This window comes from Necator americanus, chromosome II (genome assembly GCF_031761385.1).
Source record: "Necator americanus strain Aroian chromosome II, whole genome shotgun sequence".
NCBI classification, from domain to species: Eukaryota; Metazoa; Nematoda; class Chromadorea; order Rhabditida; family Ancylostomatidae; genus Necator; species Necator americanus.
The window spans coordinates 26,260,164-26,286,315 of NC_087372.1; the positions used below are offsets into that span (position 1 = coordinate 26,260,164).

General features: G+C 42.8%; 5 protein-coding genes across 9 annotated transcripts; 1 reads left to right on the forward strand and 4 right to left on the reverse strand.

The window, feature by feature from the left end:
• Window positions 1–585: 585 nt before the first annotated feature.
• On the forward strand, window positions 586–7,420 carry RB195_019529 (uncharacterized protein; the record flags this gene model as incomplete). Of its 2 annotated transcripts, XM_064187418.1 has the most annotated exons (9): window positions 586–781; window positions 2,957–3,032; window positions 3,142–3,368; window positions 3,832–4,046; window positions 5,066–5,208; window positions 5,261–5,444; window positions 5,504–5,565; window positions 5,683–5,845; window positions 7,274–7,420. In XM_064187418.1, 9 exons carry the CDS (start codon window positions 586–588, stop codon window positions 7,418–7,420), a joined length of 1,413 nt encoding a protein of 470 aa, XP_064043299.1. The 2 variants fall into 2 exon arrangements, with proteins under 2 accessions (XP_064043299.1, XP_064043300.1); XM_064187419.1 differs by lacking the exon at window positions 2,957–3,032 and having other exon boundaries at window positions 586–767.
• A 57-nt stretch (window positions 7,421–7,477) lies between these two features.
• Window positions 7,478–7,858, reverse strand: RB195_019530 (uncharacterized protein; the record flags this gene model as incomplete). The annotated part of the gene is made up of 1 exon (XM_064187420.1): window positions 7,478–7,858. One exon carries the CDS (start codon window positions 7,856–7,858, stop codon window positions 7,478–7,480), a length of 381 nt encoding a protein of 126 aa, XP_064043301.1.
• A 19-nt stretch (window positions 7,859–7,877) lies between these two features.
• Window positions 7,878–8,969, reverse strand: RB195_019531 (uncharacterized protein; the record flags this gene model as incomplete). The annotated part of the gene is made up of 1 exon (XM_064187421.1): window positions 7,878–8,969. The coding sequence occupies one exon, from the start codon at window positions 8,967–8,969 to the stop codon at window positions 7,878–7,880; it is 1,092 nt and encodes a 363-aa protein (XP_064043302.1).
• A 56-nt stretch (window positions 8,970–9,025) lies between these two features.
• On the reverse strand, window positions 9,026–10,334 carry RB195_019532 (uncharacterized protein; the record flags this gene model as incomplete). 3 transcript variants are annotated; one of them, XM_064187424.1, is made up of 2 exons in its annotated part: window positions 9,026–9,727; window positions 9,846–10,334. In XM_064187424.1, 2 exons carry the CDS (start codon window positions 10,332–10,334, stop codon window positions 9,026–9,028), a joined length of 1,191 nt encoding a protein of 396 aa, XP_064043303.1. The 3 variants fall into 3 exon arrangements, with proteins under 3 accessions (XP_064043303.1, XP_064043304.1, XP_064043305.1); XM_064187422.1 differs by lacking the exon at window positions 9,846–10,334 and having other exon boundaries at window positions 9,026–9,457; XM_064187423.1 differs by lacking the exon at window positions 9,026–9,727 and having other exon boundaries at window positions 9,756–10,334.
• A 2,897-nt stretch (window positions 10,335–13,231) lies between these two features.
• On the reverse strand, window positions 13,232–14,293 carry RB195_019533 (uncharacterized protein; the record flags this gene model as incomplete). 2 transcript variants are annotated; one of them, XM_064187426.1, is made up of 4 exons in its annotated part: window positions 13,232–13,249; window positions 13,631–13,691; window positions 13,875–14,005; window positions 14,237–14,293. In XM_064187426.1, 4 exons carry the CDS (start codon window positions 14,291–14,293, stop codon window positions 13,232–13,234), a joined length of 267 nt encoding a protein of 88 aa, XP_064043306.1. The 2 variants fall into 2 exon arrangements, with proteins under 2 accessions (XP_064043306.1, XP_064043307.1); XM_064187425.1 differs by lacking the exons at window positions 13,232–13,249; window positions 13,631–13,691 and having other exon boundaries at window positions 13,850–14,005.
• Window positions 14,294–26,152: the final 11,859 nt, after the last annotated feature.

Below are 26,152 nucleotides of genomic sequence, written 5' to 3' on the forward strand. Positions count from 1 at the left end.
TTTTACTTGAAAAGTCTGACGAGGAGACTTCACTGATCCTCGACAGCTCACTCATGGATGCGGCAGGTGCACAAGTGTGGCGCGTTTCAACTTGCCTCGTAGGAATGAACGCTGTTTCTCACGTCGTTTTTTTAAAGTGACTAATGGAGTTCACTGTCGAACCTTTAATGTTATAAAGGTTATAAAGAACATCGCTTGCACAATACTGATATCTACCCATAAGGATCAAGTTAGAATTGCATTCACTGAAGAAGATTCATTCAAGATTTGTCGGCCCTTTAATGCTGTCTGTAGAATTCGTCCAGTTAGCAATCGAAAACACGTGCCTCAGAGATTATCGAGTTGGAAAAGGTTTTGAAGGAACCTGTACTTCTTCAAGTAGACTAGTACCACCTATCTGCTAACGACTATATTAGCATTTTCAACCATAAGTCCTGTGAGCACATGAAAACTACTCAGGAAAGTGGAACGGATGGAAGGAGATAGAAATAATGCCTCTTACATCAAGATTTAAGAACTTTTCTGAAAATTAACACAATGTGGATAATTATTAAAATTGTGGTAATTATTACCTGCATACAATAAATGTGCGCATGGACAGCATCACCGCAAGTCCAAACGTGCACCACAGAATCTCCAATCGTGACGAATGCCGGAGACACATCCACAGATGACGAGTTGCCGGCCATTTCCACTTTATACTGGCACGAAGGAAGCGGCATCGGATCCGACGGCAAAAGAGACGGTTTCTGTGAACTGAACACACAGTTCGTTACTTTAGGTGAGAGTGGTATATCTAGCCACTGACTTCACGCGCATTTCAGTCTGAACGACATTGTTGTCTTCTCTGTAGTAGCACTCGACACGATATGCACGATCACGATAAGTGAGAAGCGTGCTGTGATGGGAAACCACCATTATGCCAGACATGATCAAACCACGTGGATTTATCTGCAATGACATTACTTGGTAAAGCACTGTTAAATCGTATGAACTCTTTTTCCTCAGGTTAACACAAAAAGTTTGATTGAGAAGTATGTACTAACTCCGTCAGTTATCCTAGCACCTTCACGCTTTACTTCGTTTATATATATTATATCACTAACTTATTATATTATATTTTTATTATATTATCATTATCTGAGCATTTAGCATGAACAGCATCTTTCACACTTGAGCGCATAAATGTGACATACTTTTGCCACTCTGACGAAAAGCAATTTCCTGCGGATTCCCATACCACGTCAGATTCTGGTGTGCTGCCTTTGAAATGTGGATAAAGTGTTTCCGTTAATCAATCCGCTTTGGATGCGCCACCATGTTCACTTCGAATTGTTTGAGGTTTACGAACGTGTAACTAGCCTAAACAGTGGCTTGCGGGGAGCTAGCCGATACGTCAAGTCAGTGTTTTTATCTTACCGGACATGTCGGGTATCAATTTATCGACGCAGAATGGATGAAAGGCTTGGTTGAGTCTAGAGCGAATTCGAACCTCCGATCGATCTTGCACAAACAACGGAACCTCTTACCGACTGCGCTATACCCACCCTGGAAACCTCTGCATTGCTTTAATCTCTCTTTCGCTGTACTCCGAAAAAGAGGTTTACATATTCCGGAAACTGGTTAAAAAGCTGCTCACTTGGAAGTCATGAAGATTTTTAAAAACTCTATTAAAGGCGTCACCCCACGAATCTGAGGTGGTACGGATTTCAGGTGGAGTATTCGTATACAGGATGGGAGACTACGAAGAGGGGGGTGATTCCGTCCATTTCTTCCTAATCGCCGTAAAAAACGGCCCGGAAGATACGGCTTCGTTCGTTTTGGCGCACCATTTTGTACAAGAGGTTCGACTGGAGCGCGCCAGTCTTGCGCGGCGCCGCATCTTCCGGGCCGTTTTTTACGGCAATTAGCAAGAAGTGGACGGAATCACCTCCCTCTCCGTAGTCTCCCATCCCGTATACGAATACTCCACCTGAAATCTGCACCACCTCAGATTCGTGGGGTGATGCCTTTAACTGTCACGCAGCTGTTTCCGTTCTAACATCCTTAATGACAACTGCAGCGAAATTGACGGTGTTAGGATCTCTTCACAACGAGGTAGGAGTAGGAATGAACAACATGGCACCTCACTTGTACCTAAAAACTTGTTTCCAGCGTTTACTACATCAAAAACTGTCGAAATCACGTGGAGCAAGACGAATTAAAGTGAAATTGAAAATGCGAATTGAAAGCAAATGAGCGGCGGATTTTGAATACTACTCCGAAATTGTGTTTTATTTAGCGTAAGATGGGCGAAGTTCCGCCAAACTTTGCCTCTTCGCCATTTGGCATGTCCCACGGATACGTCACCATTGAACAATAACTCCATGAATCCATGCTTTCTTTTTTTTAACAAATTAAGTGGTATTTTTGAGCTCATCGCGTAAATGCAGTCAATTTCATGGCTCAGACTAATATAAGAAGAACAGAAACAGACGAAACAGAAAGAACGGAGAAAAATGAAGGTTAGGTTTTTTCAAGCGTTTTTCTGAAAACAAAGTTTTCCGTTTGTCGAAAATTCACTGTTAGTGTTTTAAGCTGTCATAAATTTTTTCCAGGGGATTTTTGCGTTTTTTTTTGGACCACAGGCGGTGATAACGTGGAGGCGGTGGAACTTGTACGTTTGTAAGAACTCGCGATATTTCTCGGAACTTCGTTGTTCCGAAATAACGAGAATATTTATCTGCTATGCAAAACTTTCGCTTTTGTTCTGCAGCGTCACCAGTGAACAATAAGGTTAAGGTGAAATTACACGGTGCAATCGTACGACAGAAGTTTTCGGTTTTTTCTTCTCTTCAGGCACATTTGTGGAGTTGTTTTGATGGAAAGGTGAAGATGGTAAACAGCTTCTGCTAGTAAGAAGCGTTGGTGGATCCCGACAAACTGTGTAAGATGCTTTCATTCCTGTTATGTTTAGCAGAAGCACACACATTGAACTCAAAAATGAGAAATTCCATCCAGAAATCGAGTTTTCTGTCGATCTTGTCGAAGAGGTGATCGGCTGAACTCGTTTTGTGCTCGCAGCTTCAGTGATTAACAGAAATAACACACTATGACTGTGGGCTAGATTAAACATAGTTACAAGCAAATTTTTGAATAAAGAGATCGTCGACGTGAGCCTTCTCCGATTCGTGTTTCGCTGGATGAGGAACCGATCAGTCTTGAAGATGACGATGACCTTGTGACCTCTTGCCGAGGTGAGCGATCACCCGTTATCCGGATCTCCATCTCACAACCTCACCCAGTCCCGTCCTCGTTGATCGCCATGAAAACAACCCTGATTATCATTATTTCTGCACTGTTCACCGGTTCTGTACAGGATATCATAGGTGTGTTCCTTCTTACTCTCAGGGTCTTAAACTGTCTTCTCGTCTTTCCATGGATTCCTTTAAATTCTTGGTTGACGGCAACACGATATGTTGAGGAGACCTTTCTCACCCGGGACTTAACTTATTGAATGCTTGTTATGAGCCCTCTTTTGAGAAAGTCGGAACTGGTTTCCTTCTTTTGTTCAGTTCAGGTTTTAAGCGACAAGTCAGTGAGTTGACAGAGTTTGACTGCAGCTGATTCGTCTTTACACATGACGTGGTGGTCTTGGACTCATCATTGAAGGAACAAACTAATTACTCTTCATCCACTATGCTTAATCTTTCAAAACTTATTTTCACAGTTGTAGAACGCATTTGGCACTGTTTTTAAAAGTGACCGCCTTCTCTTTAAATGTCACCATTGTTTTTTTAAAGGTAAAACGTTGTAATTTAGTCCTCAATTGTATAAAAATGCAAGTTTCAGGCGTACCAACAATCAAATGCTCCCCTGAAGGTGTTCAAGCTTTCGTGAACCTATCAGACCCATTCACAGGACACATGTACCTGAAGGGGTTCTACGGCCGAGAGGGATGTCATCGCGACTTTCGAAAGGCTCCAATGCCTAGCACTCATTCAAAAACACACTCTGCCGAGGCGGAGTTCAGATTCGATGCCTGTCCTATGCGGAGGAAAAGACAGGTAGCATGAACGTTCGACTCTTTGACTTTTAAAGTGGGTGTGCACAGCTCCTCTCTGTTCGTATGTTAGTGACGTAAGCTAAAACCATGAGAAAAGTGAACGAATGACATTGCGAGGGATAACCTTTGACTTACTTATTTCTACTACTTCAATGAGCTCACCCAGTGGAGTTTTAGTTAATGTGTCTTGTGAGTCTTAACTGGGCAACAGAAGTTGAGCCACAATTTACCAAGTTTCATAAGAATCGCTGCAGAGCAGAACTACCACCAACTGGGACTAAGCGGGAACCGAATCTATATATTGGTTAGAGTAGAAACTCGAAAGACACTACTGCGCCACGTCAAAAATGATTATTAGTCGGACACAGATGTTATTCTAAAGTGATTCGAAAGAGCCAACATTTTTTGACTAGCCAGAGAGTGCCATTGGAAGAAGTGATCGTCTCAGACAGGTGACCTTCTTTTTCTACCATTTTTTTAACTACGCAACTAAGAAGATTTATGGTACACGTGGCTGAAAATCCATCTTAGAATTGTGTGCTGAGATATTTGTAGAAAAGCTGTTGATAGATGAATGTACCTTTCAAGAATATCCGCTTTGATTGTTACAAGCAGCTGAGACTGACGCCTCGTTAACTGCAACGATTTTGCGGTCAACAAAGTCTGGATGACAGAGAATTAGGCCAGTGGTTGCGAAATGCATGGCTGTTGCTAGATTATACTTCTTAGGAATGGAATCCATTCATAGACCTTGCTTTTCGTCAGAGTGGCAAAAGTATGTCACATTTATGCGCTCAAGTGTGAAAGATGCTGTTCATGCTAAATGCTCAGATAATGATAATATAATAAAAATATAATATAATAAGTTAGTGATATAATATATATAAACGAAGTAAAGCGTGAAGGTGCTAGGATAACTGACGGAGTTAGTACATACTTCTCAATCAAACTTTTTGTGTTAACCTGAGGAAAAAGAGTTCATACGATTTAACAGTGCTTTACCAAGTAATGTCATTGCAGATAAATCCACGTGGTTTGATCATGTCTGGCATAATGGTGGTTTCCCATCACAGCACGCTTCTCACTTATCGTGATCGTGCATATCGTGTCGAGTGCTACTACAGAGAAGACAACAATGTCGTTCAGACTGAGATGCGCGTGAAGTCAGTGGCTAGATATACCACTCTCACCTAAAGTAACGAACTGTGTGTTCAGTTCACAGAAACCGTCTCTTTTGCCGTCGGATCCGATGCCGCTTCCTTCGTGCCAGTATAAAGTGGAAATGGCCGGCAACTCGTCATCTGTGGATGTGTCTCCGGCATTCGTCACGATTGGAGATTCTGTGGTGCACGTTTGGACTTGCGGTGATGCTGTCCATGCGCACATTTATTGTATGCAGGTAATAATTACCACAATTTTTCCTAATTGCAGCGTTACGATATGAATAGCAACATTCAGGTGCATTCATGCGTTGCAGACGACGGAGCAAACGAAAAAGTTACTGTTATTGACGCTAACGGGTAAGGCATTCAGTCTTCCGTCTGCTGCTGTCTTTCTATCCGTTGATTGTTCTTTGCTGCTCAGTACTCCCGCTTTGGATTACTTTGCAGTATTTCTTCAATATCAGATGTTTGCAGATGCTCGACGGATTCGGATCTACTGAGTGCTCTAAATTATCCAACCCCCCTTAGAGCATTCGCTCGTTCGCGTGTTTTCAAATTTGCCGATAAGAGCGACATCAACTTTGCCTGTCAAGTGCGGTTAACGATGAAACAGGACGCAGTGAATGGAACTTGTCCGGTAAGCCATCTCCTTCTTACATCACATTCGTTTCCTGATTTCTGCACTGTGATCAAATTCTTGCCTTAGCGCCTACTCAGCTGCGCTAATGATCATCTTCGTGTGTAAGCTTGGCACCTAATCGACGGTAGTTAGACCCGCAACGAGGAACGTAACTGCACCGTAGTCGTACAAATAGGAAATATCAAACTAGCAAAAGCTGATGGGCACTATGGTGTTGTTCGGTAGCTGCGACAAGAAGCCCTAGATGATCAATAGATCCCCCTGTTTGATAAGAAGTACACAGTGTGAATGAGTGAATGTGTTGAACCGATTGTGCGCGACGCGTCCAGCGCCTCGCTCCTCTACTGTGCTCCAATCGAAATGGCATCCCACTGACTCGCTCTAACATGTTTATGTATATGAGCGTATACATACAGTCTGCCGAAAATACTACGGAACTCTTTTCTTCTCACCTTTCTATGTTCTTCATGAATTTCTTGTGCAGTAGCGCATCAGCAGGTATACAAGGTCTTTTCAAAGTCCTGTATCTTTAGGTTTATTTTGCTTCTAGGGTGCTCCCCTAAGATCTCTAAGAGCCTCTAAGAAGGCTAAGTTACACAAAACGGGTCAAAAATTCAATTCCTGCAAACTGAAGTCTTTGAAGAGATGGTGGAGTCTGAAGAGACTTTGAAACTAGAGAAAACAATTTTCTCCTCGTTACAACTACGAAAAATGAAAATTGTGGGCAAAGAATGGGAAGCAGAGAAGGCAAACAAGCTAGAAGTCCCTTACGAATAAGATCTTGGTGGCATCCCTGGAAGGAAAACAAACGATAGAACTAACGGAAAAGGACTTCACTAGGACTATTTTATTCGTTTCGTCCAGTACTACGCGAAAAAGTAATAGAAACACAATGAACCAAAATGAAAAGAGGTCCGGTAAATTTTCCGCATACAGTATAGAGAGTGCAGTGCAAGCCTTCACAAAGACGTGCTGCGTCGCACTGTTACAATTATGTTTTATGCCGACTGCACGTTGTGTAAGTTGTCCAGATCCTCCAGTACATAAGATGGAGGTACATCTAAGCATGTCGAGAAGATATCTTTCCTCTAAGGACGACCTCTCTCCCATCTCTTCGCCCTTCTGCCTCTCCTACCTTCATACAACATATCTTAACGTGCACAGCGCCCGTGCAGCAAATATTCACATCGTTTGTTTGATGAATTTCTATTATTTAGCAGCCATATTTTTATAGTTAGTACTTTTTCATTGAGAGTTTAAGCACAGAACCAATCAATATCTGCTTGCTCATCTTTACCCACAACATAAAATCCAGCTAAGACCATTTTCAAGAAAAGAACACGCTAGAGTTACATTTTTGAAGCAGTTTTTCTTCTGCCACTTTGCTGAGACGCCAAAAACCCCCGAACGTGATCATCATTTCAGAAGCCAGAGTGTTCTCCTCGAAAAAGGAGATCTGCCGATTCCAATCCTACATCTCGTCTTCCTGATTTCGACGTCGTGGCGCCACCAATGACGGTGGTCGAGCGAAGAAGAGTTGAGCTCTCAGAAGCAGAAAGAGGTACTATTTAGGAAATTGGGTTAGCAGCACATTTTTCAAACCTTGCCTTCTTCCATTGATCACCTTGATCACCTTGACTCCCGTTGATCTTCGAAATGGTCGAGCGGGCGCCAGTAATTCTTCCATTTGTCCCGATCGCGTGCCAGAGTAGCCCAGTGGTTCCTTTTTTCGCGTGGGACACGAAGAGCATCGTATTTTTCTTTGAAGGACTTCGTGAAGAAATCTGACCATCGGGTCGGCGGTCTTCCTGTAGTGCGCTTAATATCGCGGGGAATCCAGTCGCTCACGGCTCTGGTCCAACGGTTGTCGTTAAAGCGCATCACGTGTCCGGCCCACCTTATTTTACTTTCCTTGGCAAACGCGGCGGCATCTCTAATCTTCGATCGTTGACGTAGGAGAGAACTTCGAATCCCGTCCCTCACTTGCGTGAAACGGGATACTCCTAGCATCACTCTCTGAACTGCGCGTTCAATGACGCTCACCGCGTTTTCTTCCTGCTTGCGAAATGCCCAGGTTTCCGAAGCATAGGTCAAAGCAGGAAGTACGGTGGTGTTGAAGAGGTGAGCATATATTTGTGGTATTGGTGGTATTCCTGGTCTTCTTCACTACATCCTCGATGCTCTTGTACGCTTCCCAAGCCGCTCTTCTCCTCCTGCCCAGCTCGGGAGTCAGGTCGTTCATCATGTTCAATTCCCGACCCAGATAAACGTAGCTGGTGCATTCGGATATGTTCATTTTGTTGAGCGTGATTGGGGCATCCGCAACACATCCGTTCCGCATGAACATCGTCTTTTGTAGATTCAGCTGAAGACCGATGCATCCACATGTTTCGTCGAATTCGGTCAGCATTCGTTCCGCTTGGCTGATGCTGGATGTTATCAGTACGATGTCATCAGCAAAGCGCAAATGGTGTAGCTGCCGACCATCAACCTTCACTCCCATGTCGTCCCATTCCAACTTTCGCATTGCGTTCTCGAGGGTGTCTGTGAATATTTTGGGTGAAATTGTATCACCCTGTCGGACCCCCCTCTTCACGTCAATGATGATCTTCTTGTAGAATGGCGAAATTCCGGTCGTGAAGTTACTGTACAACTCTCGAAGTACCTTTATGTTCTGAGTAGGGACGCCTTGGTTGTCCAAGGCTTCCACGACCGCTTCCGTCTCAACTGAGTCGAAGGCCTTCTTTAAGTCGATGGAGGTGAGACAGAGCGGCATCTTGTACTCTCGTGATACTTCGATGAGTTTCGAAACAGTGTGAATGTGGTCAATCGTGCTGAATCCTTTTCGAAACCCTGCTTGCTCGCATAGCTGTCCTTCATCCAAGACTTTTTCAATCCTATTAAGGATTACTCTTGTAAAGAGCTTGTAGATGTCATGTGGATCTCCTTTTTTATACAACAACACGGTCTTGCAGGTCTTCCACTGTTTAGGAACCTTGCATTCCGACAGATAACGTGTAAAGAGCCTCGCCAGGGTGTTGATGAGTATTGGCGGAAGGCTCTTCAGGTGTTCTGGTCTTATTCTGTCGGGACCAGATGCCGTACGATTTCTTACCGACATGATAGCATGTCGTATTTCGGACGGGATAACCTCTGAAATGACTTGTCCGTCTTCCCTCAGATGGTGAGGAGGCAAGTGGACATGGCTGTCGAAGAGATCAGAGTAGAAGTCATCGAGAAGGGGGAGTTCTCCATCCCCCTTCTCGATGCTATTGCTGTTCCCTTTGGGTTCCGGAGAGCAGTCATCCTCGTCTTGTGACTGACGAAGTCTCGACGGGCATGGCGGATCCTTTTCCCCGCCTCTGCAGCTTCAGCCAGCACTTCTGCTCTTCTCTCTCTAAGGTCTTCCTTTATCGCCTCTCTGCAAAGCCTTGCGAGCTCGGACGTGAGTTCTTGGTTCCCTGCGGCTCGTGCTGCTCCGCGCTGGCGTATCAGCTGAAGAGTTTCAAGAGACAGGCGCCTCTTGGTGGTTTTAAAACTCTCAGCCTTCTTCGCGCAGTTGTGAAGGTGTTCAACGAGCCGGTCATATTCCTCGTCGATGTCGTCCATTGCGGAATCTTCCCAAAAGCCGGATAACGCAGCGAAGGGATCCCAGTTGATGATAGTTCTGGGATTTATCCCTCTGAACTTGGCGGCTTTTTCTGCTCTCTTTGTGAAGGGAAATCTTCCTCGGAGGAGGCGATGGTCCGATCCCGTATAGAACTTCGGTACAATTGCGACGTCCGTCAGGCAGAACCTTTTATTGACGATGATGTGGTCTATTTCATTACGGTATCCTCCACCGGGTGACTCCCACGTCCAGCGTAGAGAGGAGTGCTTCTGGAATTGCGAGTTCCCATGGATGGTCTTAGTCGTCATGAAAACTCTCCCCTTGGTCGTTCCATTGTAGGCCGTGGGTCCCGATGTGAGGTTCCTCCGGCGTTCTTCTTGGGCCAACCTTGACGTTGAAATCGCCAATTATGACCTTGTAGAAGGCATGATCTTCTCGGTAGAACTTCTCCAGGTCCATATAGAAAGCTTCGACTTCTTCTTCTTCGTAGCTTGATGTTGGAGCGTAAGCGACGAAGATAGTCAAAGCTGGTGTTGGACCACATCTTCTCATCCGCAGACGTCCGATTCGGGTCGTAAGTTGTTCAAAAGAGTCGATGTTCTTTGCCATACTCGTGTTGACGAGGACGCCAACTCCACCAACACCTCTACTGTCGCATGTTCCTAAGAACAGTTCTTCTCCAGTTTCATATACGGCGTTGAGAGGGTGACGTCGTCTCGTCTCGGTCAGTCCGATGACGTCGTACTTGATCTTCTTGGCTTGCATCATCAGATCTTCGATGGCCGCTTCCGATGCAAGCGGCCATCGAAGATCTGATGATGCAAGCCAAGAACGTATGTTATAAGATGTACGTGTGTTATAAGTACAGATCGCCATCCTAGTCCTTTTCCGTTTTGGTAGCCTACATGACTCCTGCAACCCCGTCCTACCTGGCGCTACCGTACCAGGCTTTCCTCCGGAATCAGGAGACTCTTTTCTATTACTGTGTTTTGCGTAAAAATTTTAAAACCCATGGGCAGGTTGCAAGCCTCTAGTCCCATGAGTTTCTGGAAGAACTTCAGTTCTCCCGGAGTGGACATGTGGAGCTTATTTGTTGAAGGCGACTCCAAACCGCCTCCCTTGCACCTCCCAGTCAGTTGATTGCAGGCTTTTGGCCGGACCGATACAAGGATGTCATGAGTCAGTCCTGGCTCAGCAGAAACAGGGAGTCCATCCCCTGAATCCACCTGCGTCTCTGGGCAAGCACAAGGTCGCTTTTGGTCCGCGATTAGCCTCCTGGTTACGCGTCACGTAGCCTCGCGACTAACCGGCTGTGATCCCTCTAGTGAAGGAGATCCGTGGCCTTCTTCCATTAATAGCTAAAATAGAAAGGGAGGATCAGAGGTAGATAATGGATGGTAGATGGAGTTAGGTGACGTATTTAAAGAGTGGACGAGTTGCACATCAGTGAAACATCGAGGATTTTTCGTTTCGGTGCTGTCTTCTCATGTACAGTACATGACCACTACTCAATATCGCAGTATTTTTTTACTGTACATTAATGTTGCAAGTGTGCCGGGTACAGGAATTCGTTTTCATGATCTTTTTTATTGCTGCCAAAAATCTGGTGAATTGCCGTGATCGCTGTCACGATATTTACAAAGAGCAGAGGGCTACGAATGAAAAGAGTTACGACTTTTGCAAGGTGCTCCCCCATTCGCTTACCAATCGTTTGTAAAAAGATTTCTGGAAATTCCTGTAGCAAAAAAAAGTGCAAATCCAAAAAAAAAAAACAGGTCACAACTCATTTGTTGGGACTTCGCGGTTGGGTGAGATTTGCTTTGAAAAAAAAGAAAATTTGAAATTCTGTAACAGCAGAACTTTATTTCTTTTTCTGTGACCGCTCTTAAGTGTTTCGGAGAGGAGCTAATAATCTGACTTTTCGAGTTTCAAACAAGTCTCAATTTAAAATGAATATCGAGAAGTCTGAGTTTCGCTTTCTCGGTAGGAAAATATCCTTGTCAAAAATTTTCTCCATCGCCTTCTTAGCGATGCTCTGGCAATTGTCAAGATTTCAGCGAAGGTTTTATTTAGTTTTCGGTCAATATTTCATCAAAACTTATCAAAAACTCCGGAGGAAATAAATTCGTGAGAGAATTTTTACTGTTTGTATTAGCTCTATATCTGGAAGCAAAAGCACCAATTTTCAATTTGTAGAAGATAGTAGCTGGACAAGGACGTGTTGTATTTCTTTTCTCCAAAGTTTATCTCTGAACTAGCACAAGACTTCGAAAAAAAAAAATTAATCGGTCTCGGAGAGCAGTCGCATCTAATTAGAACGACACAAAGCCCACATAACTTGTTCCCGTCCGCTCAAATCCCGATAGTTGCTTCTTCAAATTTGATAAGACTATTTACAGATTCGGTTTCATATAAACTCAGCTCTGCACATAACTTAGCAACAAATGTCTTCATGTGTTAAACTTCTTTGAACTTTGTTCTCGTTCTAAATTTCCACATTAATGGAAGCGTATCACGACTTTGACGTGGTGCAGAACTAACGTTGAAGGCACCATTTTTACGTCGATTTCAGTAGGAATGCGCCGCCTTTGTGCACGCGTCGCATCCAAGTGCGAGCGGTCTAAGATGACTTATGTCCACTTGCAGATCTACTCGAGTGAAACCGATAAAGAGGCTGATGAAGGGACCGGAACGTGTACATAGAGGCGTCCTCCTCGTCCGAACTAGAGCGATTCCCATGCTGTTTTTTTTTTCCGACGATCAGGGAATGATGAGTGGAACCGCTGAACTTGGTTCCGCAATCTACTACCTAAACTCTGTAGTTTCGCTGTGGGTTCCGCACCGCGACAAGCTCGTGCTTTTGGTCCATGCAGCTAACGAGAAGCTTCATTTGACAGCTCTTTTCACAACCCTCCAAAATTTGAAAAACAGGATGTGATCGAAATGCTTGGCCGTAAAATCTAACGTTTAGTGAAAAGAGATTTGATATTGAATTTACTGGAATAAAAGGAGCACAGAAGGAATCTAAAACAAACCAAAGATTGATGAATACCCTAACGATGTTCAGAAGGTGAAAAGAGTAAAGAGAATTCATTGATAAAAAATTCATTGCTACTTCTGACCAGGGCCAGAAGTATAGCTAGAGAACTAACGAGAATTTTTTTTTTCCAAGACCGACCATAAAAGTCATCTGTATTGTAAATGTTGAACATGACCAAACTTACAAATTTTCTGAGTAAAATGTTTTCTTTCAGAGCTAATCTGTCCCCTGCTGACCGTTCCTTTGGTGATTTCTTTGGCGTCCTTCGGCTTTTATGTTATTTTTACAGTTTGTTATATGTGCAGCAGTCGAAGAGCTATGTACAGTCTTGAATAAAATCGTTATCAAGATTTCGAAAGTTTCAGAAAAAATATCTTCTTCTTGTTATCCTGTTATATGTTACCGAATCGTTCACAAAAGATAAAGGCGTTACAGAAGTCCAACATCTACCTGTGTGTTTCGTTCTATGGGTTCCTTTTTAGTTTTTTGAATTTGTGTTGTTCAGCAACAGGGGCATATGAAGTAAGGGACCTCACGCTTGCCTTCTACATATGTCAGTTGCTGAGTAGAAAGATGAAAATTTTGTCTAGCACTTACTGTTCAGATACAATAAGAAACATGTTGTCAATTTGCTGCGGTATCGAAGGAGTATAGATGTAAAATCAGGTTTGAATATTTTTAAATGCAGAATATTCAGCTATTTATAGCAGAATGATTACAAGACAACCATCCATCAATCAGCATGTATCTTCTGAAAAAAAGGCAGAGTAAGCTCAATTTCGCTTGAAAAAAAAATTAATTCTTTGACAGAAGTTTACTCCGCTCATTTCCCCTTAATCTTCGTGAAAAAGGGGATGAAAGAGGCCGTTTTTTTTGCTACAAAATTACTTGCAATTCGCCACCCTTGTGTACACCCCCCATCTACGTGCGAATGATCGAAAATCAATGAGGACGATTGGATATGCGACTCATTGTTTGGCTTTAGCTTATTTAAAGGGGTTTTTTTTTGACAGTTCTATGTTCTAGTTGCCGTCTTCGCGGTTTTTTTGGTTACGAATTCCTTATTCTGTGGCGGTTATCGCCGCATTTTCGTTTGATTCCGCTTGCTTTTACTTACTTTTTACTTGCTTACCTTTTCAGTCATGGATGTGCCCGCTCCTCGTCGCTGCCCTGCGCCCATTACTGTTGAAGAACTAGAATAACAATGCACTAACCTAAATGTTCACTGTTAAGCATCTGACACCAAATACTTAATCAGAATACGACACAGGAAACCAGAATTTTTATCCTGTAGTCTCCGTAGCCTGACTATATCAAATTTTGAAATTCTGTAGATCTAGATGCGTGGACTTCATGACTTCGGCGAGCAAGAGAACAAGAATCTGTCGAATGCTCTTGGCAGGTAAAGATGGAGTTTCACCACTCGTCGAAGTACGGCGCGAATATCTCTTCGGTCTTGCAGAACAGTGCGCAAACGGTTGAAGGGAGCATCTACACGGATAAACGTCTAAAAAAGCCAACATGAAAACAACATATTATATTATGCATGGCCTCTACTTGTCTCAAGTACTCGGTCGAGTTAGGGGATCGAAGGCAACGTACACGCGAGTGTCCTCACATAGACTGAACCCTAGGGAGGCATATACGTCTAGTGAGTCAATAAGGGAGGTATAATAGCACCTGGTTCGCAGGCGTGGAATACCGCAACACAGTGGCACGTCTGAATAGAAGCACCCACTTTCTTTCCAACTAGCAGTAACTGTGATGGTGGTCTGTTGAGTGAGATACTTGCCATAGCGCAACGCGTCGATCACAACGGCCTAGACGAACCTACGGCGAAACACAAAACAAAATGTCAAAGAAGGATGAGAACAAGAGGGAAAGGCTGAATTAACAGTAAGAGTCAAAGTGAGGAGTGAGGAGAGTGAGAGGAAGACTGACCGACGAGCGTTAACGAGAGTCGGGTGAACGACCCCTTCTGCAAATCGCGACATTCCGCTCCGGTAAGATTCTCGAACCTTCGACCCCACTCAGGGTTAGAACACTTCAGCATCTATGACCATGCAGACGAGCGTCTTTGTTCGTGATCTACTCCATTTACAAAGACCGCTCCAATCCGCCACCACCACGTACCATACTATACTTCCTGCCTACCATACTACGACCATACTTCCTGCCTGCGCAGAAAGGGGATTAAGTAGAAACAAAAGAAAAAAGAAACGAGTGGAACGCTGGTATCTTACAACCAAAGCGCCTACTTCTCGAGTCCTCTCTTGTGCAAGTATCTTAGCATTCTGCTAGTCTTGTTGAAAGCGTCATCATGGTCACGTCTGAGTATCTCGGTCTCGGGGAGCGCGCAGATCATTGCTCTGTGTTCCAGTTTCTTGTCGCAGGGTATGTTGAACTTGCGGCAGCATCTAGGACCGTCGTGCAATTAATCCAAACACATACGGTCGCCGATTATTGATAAGTTTATTAACAGCCATCGACTCGGTTTTGAAATGGCGACTGGCGTTGGCTTGGCAATGTCGAAAGAGTGCGACGAACTCGATAATACTTAGCCATCGAAAACTTTGAAACTTCACAATCCTTCAATTTGAACTGGCACAATTCGAAGCAAATGTGACTCCATTTACGTTGGTGAGAATTGGATGACTGCAGTGGACAGTGAACTCTGTTCGTGGACTAAAACGTTCCTATGAGTGTGAAAAAGGTGCAGAGTAGAAGAGAATAACGTGCGTCTAAAAGGCACTTCAGATACCCGTTAGACTAAGAAGCGTAAATCAAGAGATGTTCTCGTTAGCGATCCAGCAGCCAGTCATAACAAAAAATAGAAACCATTTCCTAGTGGCTGTTCCGGATGTAGAAGTCGTGACGTGACAATGTGGCCGAGAACGCGGGTTTTACTGGTGCGTCCGACTCTCCTCACGGGCACAAGCGGCTGTAGCTGTCGTAGACCTGCTACATTCCCAAGTAGCACACCAATTGCTTCACGTGATGACAGGAACATAAGCTCTCGAATCCTCCTCAGCTGCCGTCAGTAGTTCTTGAAGGTAAGCTTGAAGCTATGTAGCTGTCACCTTGCCAGCTCCAGCAACATAGCATGGATACTATATCTCTTGAATGATATCTGCCGATACGTTTTAGCACTTACAAATGGTGCAGATTTGCACGGGTTGAGTCGCAAATGTGATCGGTCATCTGACCAATAGATAATCGGTGCAGCATAAACATACTGCAGAGTTTACCACGTCCATGGTATCCTGTCAAGGTTTATTCCGTTTAGTCGTTGCAAAGGAAACTGCGAAGTACTGCAGCATTGATGAGTAAAGTTTGGCTCTCTTAGAAAATTCATACTTTCCAATAAGTTACGACAAAACGCGACCTCTCAAAAGTACGAATGAGGTGACACTATAACAAATGTCAGCGAGTAACGCCTCTATGAAACGCCAACACTAGAAGAGAAAGAATTCAATAAGAACTCAAGTGAAACATGTACTAAATTAGAAGGTAGCATGGAAGAACATAGAATAGATGACCGAGCTTTCTTGGTTGCAGCAGGAGAGATCACAACCAACGTGTGCGAGCGTTGGGATAAAGTCTGAAAGGGTAAAGTCTGTGGCGTTAAGCAATCAATCCGCTTGGGATGCGCCCCCACGTTCACTTCTAATTCAGAATCGTTTAGGGTTTACGAACGTGTGACTAGCCTGTAGAATGACTTGCGGTGGCCAGCCGATGTGTCAAGTCAGTGTTTTTCGCTTCCTGCACGATCGATCGGAGATTCGAATCCGCTCTAGTGCTCAAGCCTTTCACCCCTCCGCGGCCGATGAATTGATACCAGACTTGTCTGGGAGGTAAAAACACTGACTTGACACATCGGCTAGCCCACGTCATTGTATAGGCCGGTTGCACGTTTGTAAACCTCAAACGATTCTGAATTGAAGTAATCGTGGGGGCGCATCCCAAGTGGATTGATTAACGCCAGGAACTTTATCCTGAGCGTTGGAAACAATCAAATCTATCTCAAAGTTTGGCTGTGGCTGGTAGGTGTTTGAGCGTTAACTCATTGGCCCATGTTCAAGGATGAAACCGACTCCGCAGCTGAAATCTTTAATCTTCACCTACATATTGCGATTGATTCATTGGCTTTTCTATTATTTACTGATTGGATGAGCTACGATATTCACACTTCAATATTCTGACATTAAATAGATGTCAAGAAATTGCTTGTTTGAATGCCTAAATATTTATAGGGATCCAAATGATTGTAGCGGTGAAATATTTGGTAATTTGGTGACTCTGTACGAAATTGTAGGTAACAGGAATGTTGGGTGACATTTGTTAGAATTTGTCAATTGTATTCAAAAAACGCCATAAATTCATGATTTGTCAAAACTTCAGCTTTCACATCCAATTTTGTGTTCACAACCCATTTGCAATGTAATCACAGTGTATTGTTGTATCAGTGGAAATGGGTGAATTTGTTCTGTTTCCTCGGTCGCAGTTGACACTGTTCCAGTCTGCAGATCCGCGTGGAAGTCATTTATTCCTGCAAATTTTTGTTTTCTGTGTTCTCTATGAGCTATTTCCATCTTCTTCTTTGCGTGTTTTCCCACGTGATTTCGTACTTTTGTGATCTGGATTTTAGTATATAGCTCATTTCGTTTGCCTTTAGGATTTTCTCATTAATTTATGTGTCGTTTTCAGTGTGCTAAATTTTATTTGTGAGGTTTTTTTTTGTTTTCTTCCAATCTTGCTTCTTCATATTTATTTGCAGATTATCTACCAATCTCGTTTCTGTTTCTTTTGTTTCTATGCCTGCAGAAAGGAAATTTGCTGCAGTGAGATATTCTTCATGCTTTTCCTTATCAGGTTCTTACTTTAGAATACTTACTCGAAGAGAATAGAACCCTCAGAAGAGATACCTTCTGAGGGTTCTATTCTCTCCGAGTAATATTCTACCTACTCTGTTGCGATTTTTGCAGTTAGCAATACAGAACTTGAAAATTATTGTCATGTTGGCGCAAGAGAAACTGCTACGACGATATGTTGCTGGCAGTGACTATTGACCCCACTAGATGTGCGCCTAACAGGCTACTATCTTGCTTCTGCCAGCGATGGATGGGCTCAACTTTGCGTAAGCAGTTGGTGGTTTGCTGCTGGATGGATTTGCGAATGGTGGGCTGGATTCTGACTCGTTCTTTCTAGCAGGAGCACTAGAATGTAGTGGTGGAAAGAAAGATTAGCTTCCTTCGTTTGCAATAACAATAGGGCGATTGCGCTCATGCCCTAAAAAAAGATGTTGCCTCAGTTGTGATAATATCTACTACGTTGGTGAATAAGTTCGTTTTATATTACAGAGTTTTGAATTATATTTTATTTTACGGTGATTTGCTTTGATCCTTGGTAGGGTGTTTCTAATATATGAAAGGACTCTTTTTGCTCTACAAAACTGTTATAAATCATTTTTTAGTAATCTAAATTTTTATGATTTTTCAGGCTCCGGTGTTGTGTAACCATGTTGCAGAAAACACTACTTTCGGCACCTACGTTTCTTCTCTTTTCATTGAAGTCAAGAAGCTGCCACAGCAACTCGGGACATTTGCGACGTGTATGGAGAAGGTCATGTAAAGTGAAATGGAAACCATTTTTTGGTGGCTGGTCCAGATGTCCGCGTCTGAACTGTGGAAGTCTACTTCACAGAAGTAGTTTGCGAAACTAAGAAACGGCGATTTTGACCTCGATGACACTCCACGCATCGGAAGATCTTCTAAATTCGACTAAGAGAGTCGTTTTGTGTCTTGCGAAGGTCTACTGCACTGGGAGATGCTCGAAAAAAACAGCATAGTCAATAGAGAACTCTACATTGTCTAGGTGTGGCATGAACGAGGCATAATAAATAAAGTAAATGAGGCTATTCAACTGAAAAGACCCTATCGACAACGCCAAATCATTTTGGTCCATGACATGTCAGGATTCACTTTGCAAAATTTCGTGAAATCGACCCCCTTGAGCTCAAATCGGGGGTTCTTCAGCATCAGTTGTATTCCTCGGACCTTGTGCTGACTATCTATAACTTCTATCTTCTGTGTTAGCTTTTGACCTCGATGAGAAACGAAGGAAAGTAGTTTTGAAAAGCTTATTTTTGTCTCCAGTATATTCCATTTCTGAGGTTGGAAAATAATAAAAAATTAAAATATTCAAAAAAAGAATTGTAATAACTTTGTAGAGCAAAAAGAGCTTTTTCACACGTTATGAACGCCTTACCAATGAGAAGGCAAATCAATGTAAAATAGAATATAGTATAAAACTCTACGCATTTCTTTGCCAACCTAATTTGAAGGGCAAATGATCGCAGAGTGGTCACTAGGAACCACAAAAGCAGAAATGTTCGTGTTAATGGGTCATCCTGAATAGAGCTTCGTGTGTCCTCATTGTAATGAAATGCCGCCAAAATACAAGCGTCTTTACAACACCGGAAATGTGTATAGGAAGAATACACTATAGGAGTTGGAGGGCCCTCGCCCTAGCAACAGTACAAATGTTGAATTTTTCTTCTCTGATGGTGCCACTTCTTAAATCCATTGCTTTAAAGAGTCCCACTAGTAGTGAGACTAATGCAACCCTTCAAAACAATGGTTTTACTTACACTCATCTTCAATTTCAGAAGCCGTGTACCGTTTTGTAGCGCATTTAGTTGTGGTTGCTAGTGTGATTTTCAATGAGAAACAGGATTCGAAAAATACCAAAACTTAGAAAATAACATGTCAAGGCAAAATTTCCACCAAATCTTCCTCTACGAGTTCAAGCGGGGCAGGTCTGCAGCAGAGACAGCTGTTTGGGATGAAGGAAGCACCACCACATCCACGGTACAGCATTGGTTGCAAAGGTATAGTTCCTCTGTCCTGAAGACAAGAAACCACGTCACGACCGCCATTCTGAAGTTGATGACCACCTGCTGAAGGCAATCATCGAGGATGACCCGGTTGAAATGAAAGCGCCGTTTGAGATCGGCTCAACGCTTCTATTACGCAACAAGAACGATCCATTTCTTGATTGTCTTGGTACGTATGGTAAGAAGTGAATCATTTACAATAATATGAAGCATTCTGCTCAAATGGATTGGCAGGAATGATGCTCCCAAGCACTTTTCGAGGCCGAAAATGCACATGAAGAAGACCATGGTGACTGTGTGGTGATGTAATCCGAAGGTAACACTACTGAATTTAAACAAGTTAGCCTACGAGACTCTGCCTCACTCACCATATTCGCCAGTCCTTTGCCAAACGATTGCCACTTTTACAAACATCTGGACAGTTGCTTTAGAGGCAAGATTTTTGTAAACCAAGGGGATGCCGAAAGCGACTTCCGGACGTTCGTGAACTCCAAAAACTCTTTTGCAACTTTTCTACAACGGGAATAGGCGAAATTGTGCCTCGTCAAAGATGCGTAGAATGTAATGGTTCTCATTTCGAACTTGATTTTGAGGCGAGTTAGAGCGTTTCGAAGTGAACGTTTAAAACGCATATTATTTCCGAACCAATCCAATACCTCGCTTTACAAACAATTAGAGAGTTAGATTGGCAAACAATAAGAAAACTCAAGAGAGGGCTAAGTTACAAAAAAAACTAGTATGGGCGAACTAGTAGCTGTGAAGGTTTATTGCTGGAACACTGAGGTTATACATGGAAAACTGTTGATGACCACTTTGAAGAGCTCCTTACATAACAAATAATAATTTATAACCAAAAACTTTTGTAAGCAGGACTTTCTAGTCATTCCAGGCTTAAAGTTTCGAATATAGCTCACATCCTCAACCTTCTAATACCTCTTTCGTTCACTGTAATTATGAATGTAGATGATAACAAGGTACCGTGACGCGATCGAGCTGTTACATTGGGATGTCAACCTCCCAGAAAAACTCCAATATTTATTGATAATCAAAGCAACTCATGGAAAAACATCGTTGTACGAGAAGAATTCCTTTGAAGCCTAGCATGTCACGAAATTGACCATCGGAGTTTCTCCATGAAGAGGTAGGATTAGGGGTGTGGATCACGAATATAAAGGCGATCATGCTCAACTCTCCCAGTATTTCCCGCAAACGGAGTGGCACCGCGTAGCCAGCTAACAAACCGATGAGTGTATGCTGCCCACCGCTCCACTCATCGGCAAAAGCGGAGCGGCTGCTTACGCGTGAAGAGTTGTTAGGCACCTTGTAGGATCGGGCAGGACTTGTAGGATTCGATCGCAAATCTCACGCCGTCCACTAAGACGGTTAAAGGAAATTGAGCATGTTCTTTTTTAACAGAAACGAAGCTCAACCATTGATGAAGTGAAATGCAGTATTGATTTTCAAAGAGCTGTACACGAAGTTGTTAAATGATTTAAATGGCTCACATTTCGGCAAAATCACTTTCTTCAGAGGTTGAAATGGCCGATTAAAATCACAGTTAAGAAGACCAAATCTCTCCGCAACTAAACAACTATGTCTGCTTTTCCCACTACCAGCTTGGCGACTACACTGAATGCTCACCTTGAATCGGAGACGCCTAGCATGGACCGCTGAATGATCGATCATGAGAGCGAATAATCATTCGCATCAGAAGATCCATTTGAGATATGACGCGAGTTCCTGCGTTATCGAGAGACATTCCCCTTTGCGGATCATTTGATGGTTTTTGGCTTGCATCCAAAATGCCTTCAGCAATTTTCGAACAAATTTTGTATTCGTGCGCTAGGATTTTGACCCTGATTTCAAAATCGGCAAGTCGCATTTCTGTGCCCTGTGGGCACCTAGAAGTGGCTATTTTCGTGGTCTAGTCTTTCTACTCAAATGCTTTTTGATGCGAACATATAGCGGTCGTACGGTTTCACAAATATTCGTCGCTACAGCTCGTGCGAGAAATCAGGTAGATTGCACCAGATCTGAAGCAGTATCTTGGTCCGACTGTGGGACAAATAATACAACTCGGTGTTGTAAAGAAGGTATCGTACAGGCAATTCCGCACTATAGAGCATGGACTTCGGGCTGATAGATCACGAGAGCGAATTATTTTTTTCTAAATTTTTCAATTGCTTTGCAGTGTGCCAGCTGAATATCATCAACTTTTCAAGGAAGCACCGTCGATAGATCAGTATTATGCTCATTATTTGAAACATTTTGAAGGTTTTTGAACTGGGTCCTAGTTTTTCTCCATCGTACTTCATCTAAATTACAGTTCTACGAAAGATTACTTGAGCCTTACGAGTCAAGATAAGCTCTATGGGAAAACCTATTTTAACAACAAGCAAAGGAATTAAAGAACACTCAAAGAGAGTTTGCCGGTGCCTTTTCCATGTGTGCTCTTTAATCCTTTGACGATAGCGCACGTTTTTGCGTGTCTGGCACGCTAGACAGCGTCTTTGTGGCTCAACGTCGAGTCGCGTTATTTCACGGTTACCACTTTTTTCCTTTGCGCAAATTTTTGCACTTTTACATCATTGAATTAAATTTCTTGCTAATCGTGTTGTCATAAGACTTCTTTGCTCTCATTCATTCTCGATACATGCATTTAATTTAGCTTTAGGAGCCAAAGATGGACGGGCCTGAGCTAGACGATTTAGGAGCGGTTTTAAAACGTTACTAGTTGTATCTGATGAAGATTTAATGAAAGCTACAGAAAATGTGTCAGATAGTGAGAGTGAAGTCGAATGGTCAAGCGACGCAAAGCTCATGATGACTGGGAATTTCCTCTGCAATTTGGTCCACATGATCAGTCATGTAGTTGTCACCAACCAATCGGCTTTTATCAGGTATATTTAAACAAGAAAATGTTGTAATTGTAGAAGAAATGAGTAGGGTAAGGCAAAGGATCCCAAATTTCGTGACACAAATGGTTCAGATATCAAGAAAAAATCGATGTATACAAATAAGAAATGTGCAGATGCCTAGAATGATAGATGACTGGATCTCCAGACCTGCAACTGGTTGGCATTCCACTGCTGGGAAGGAAATGCCAAGAAGTCATTCTGAGCAGATACTGATTTATTTTCACTTTGCTGATAATACTCAGTTTGACTTGACTACACTCGGAGAACTAAGATCTACGCCGGAAAACAACCTTCAAGGAAGGATCCTGCAGCAGTATATGTGGTTATGGAACTAATGGAAGGCCTCTTGGGCCAAGAAAGACATCTTTGTACCGATAATTGGTATTTGAGCGTTTTGCTGGCTAACAACTTATCTAGGGTCTTTATGAAATTGTTCATGGTCTCTTCAATGCACGATGGGTCTACTACCCCGAATGGCAAGCCGCAAGTCGTAAAAAATACAGCCAAATCATGGCTTTTATGGATCAGAGTGGCCAAATGTCTGCTAACACTCCCTTTTCCTAAGGAAAACTACGAAATGGATCCTCAGAATTTCCTCCATCTGACGACGCCAATAGCAATGGCAAATGTCTGGAAGTTACACATGATGTAATTGAGAAAATAAGACTGAATGGCCCCACAATATTTATAGAATCGCTACTGGAAAACGAACGAGTCAACTCACCAACAGCGAGCCATTGGTTAAAAGAAGGACAGAAAACAGTAGTTCGAAAAAGGTGTACTGGCTGTTATAAACGTCTCGAGACGACACACGTGCTTATGCTTCCAGCAATACAAGGCGTGTCAACACAGGGTCCAAGATATGTCAAAGCCATTTTTTCTTTAAATGTTTCCAAAAAAATGCACAGAAAGTGTGATTTGCAATGTAATCCTCAAATTTGTTATCTCTTTTCAGCAAATGCAAACGTTTTTCCTTACCCATGTAGCATGTAATATTATTTGAAGATAATGAACCAGTTATACTCAAAAAACTTCCTGAAACATTGCGAAATCATAAAAAATAACCCTTGGAAAGGATGCAGCGTAATGTTGAGCCGCACCCTTTCTTCTTCTTCTTCCTAGCGTTTGTCCCGCGTTGTTACAGGGTCCCCCTTTCTGCTTCTTGTCTTCCATTCGGTTCTATCCATTGCATCAGCCGCACATAAACGCGCATCTATCATATCCAGCTTGGTGGACGATAGGTGTAACGCTAAAAGAGAAAGTATCCAACGGCACTGTGCGCTCCATCTTCGGCGTCGTCCCGATAACTGAGAAGATAAAGGAGGCCCGACTGAGATGGTTCGGTCACGTCTTGCGGCGAGAGGAAGATTCTGTTGCCAAAACCGCACTGAAGCTCGACGTTTCAGGAGTGAGGCCGCGTGGGAGGCCAAAGATTCGCTGGTTAGACCGTGTAAAGCGTGTCAGTCACGAAATTCCAGAAAGCAGTAAGACGAGTCCAAAAGCGTCAAATTGGTGCTTCGACGCCACAAAAATATAAACTGGGGTGAAATGGGTCACATGGCGTCGAATTCGTGCGCCAAGCTGCGGTACTACCGTGCAATAACTTCAAGCGAATTTGTCAAGAAGTAAATGAGAAGCTGTGAAACTAATTTTTTCAAATTGTGGCGGTATTGAAGGAACAAACATTGCGTGTAAAATCAAGTTTGAATACTCTTGAAATGCAGTACTGCCGCATTTAGAAACAAAACAGTAAAGCATTTCATTTCAACAATTGAAGCAATTGAAGGGTTCTACTTTCAATGAACCTCAGCATAGTAAGAAGTATTAATGATAATCAGTGATACACGAGGTTGTTAAATGATTTTACTGGCTAACATTCCGCCAAAATCGCCTTCTTCAGAGTCTGAAATGGTGGATTCATTTCACAATTTAAACTACCAAATCTCTCCAGCTCTAGTACATAAAACTCACTAAGGAGAAACCAGAGGGCCATTGGCTTCCTTTTTCAAAAGTCCAGGTTGGCATCTTGAACCGTGGTAATACCGAAGGAATGGTATCGTAAGCATAGTAACAAGAATATATTGATTCATTTTCTTTCTGCTCCTCCATTTCAATTGAAGAAAACTGTGATTAACGACATCTCATTCCACTCAAATTTCTGCACGGCGGATACCGTTTGCAGTGTACCTGACGAGGGAAAGGAATCGTTAAGTTTGGCTAGTGAAGTTGACATTTCTAATGATTACGAAATCTGAACGACTGAAAAACGACATACCGAAGTGTACGAGCACGGCAGTTGGAAACTCCCATCATAGATAAGGTACCTTTCCGCTCACCTTACATCACCGATGAAATTAGCACTGCCACTACGCCACGAGGGCGGCGACGTATCTAAGGAGGACAGGCGTAGATAGCTCCGTCTCGGTTGTGGAAGTAGCAGTGAACAATTTAAAACCTCAGCTAATGCGGAATTGCTTGTACGATACCTTCTTCACAACACCGAGTTGTATTATTTGTCCCACAGTCGGATCAAGATACTGCTTCAGATCTGCTGCAATCTTTCTGATTTCTCGCACAAGCTGTAGCGACGAATATTTGTGAAACCGTACGACCGCTATATGTTCGCATCAAAAAGCACTTGAATAGAAAGACTAGACTACGAAAATGTCCACTTTTAGGTGTCCACAGAGCACAGAAATACGACTTAGCCGATTTTGAAATCAGGGTCAAAATGTTAGCGCACGAATACAAAACGTTTGCTCGAAAATTGCTGGAGGCATTTTGGATGCAAGCCAAAAACCATCAAATGAACCGCAAAGGGGAATGTCTCTCGATAACGCAGGAACTCGCGTCATATCTCAAATGGATCTTCTGATCCGAATGAGACATTCGAATTATTCGCTCTCATGATCGATCATTTGGCGGTCCATGCTAGGCATCTCCGATTCGATGTGAGCATTTAGTGTAGTCACTAATTTGCTGGTTGAAAAAGTGAGCATAGGGCCTATTTGTCTACTTGTGGAGAGATTTGGTAGTTTAAATTGTGAAATGAATCCACCATTTCAGACTCTGAAGAAGGCGATTTTGGCGGAATGTTAGCCAATAAAATCATTTAACAACCTCGTGTATCACTGATTATCATTAATACTTCTTACTATGCTGAGGTTCATTGAAAGTAGAACCCTTCAATTGCTTCAATTGTTGAAATGAAATGCTTTACTGTTTTGTTTCTAAATGCGGCAGTACTGCATTTCAAGAGTATTCAAACTTGATTTTACACGCAATGTTTGTTCCTTCAATACCGCCACAATTTGAAAAAATTAGTTTCACAGCTTCTCATTTACTTCTTGACAAATTCGCTTGAAGTTATTGCACAGTAGTACCGCAGCTTAGCGCACGAATTCGACGCCATGTGACCCATTTCACCCCACTTTATATTTTTCTGGCGTCGAAGCACCAATTTGACGCTTTTGGACTCGTCTTACTGCTTTCTGGAATTTCGTGACTGACACATACGCGACAGAATAGGCCCGTTATAGCATGATTTTATTCTTATTATTTTTATTATGATTTTATTCCTGCATATAGCAAGACAGCAAGATTTAAGGATTCCTTTATTATTAAGTTGAATGAAATGGTATAAAATTCAGCTAGCTAACTTATTGAATCTGTCCAGCAATGGCTACAGCTCCTCTTCTCTTTTGCAGCAAATTCATGTGTATACTATTTGCAACCTATATCACTCCACTTGCATGTTTTTTGAGGAATATTTTGTATGTGGTAACTAATTAATGGAGGGTGGCTCTTAGCGTATACATTAGCATTAGGAAATATATCTGAG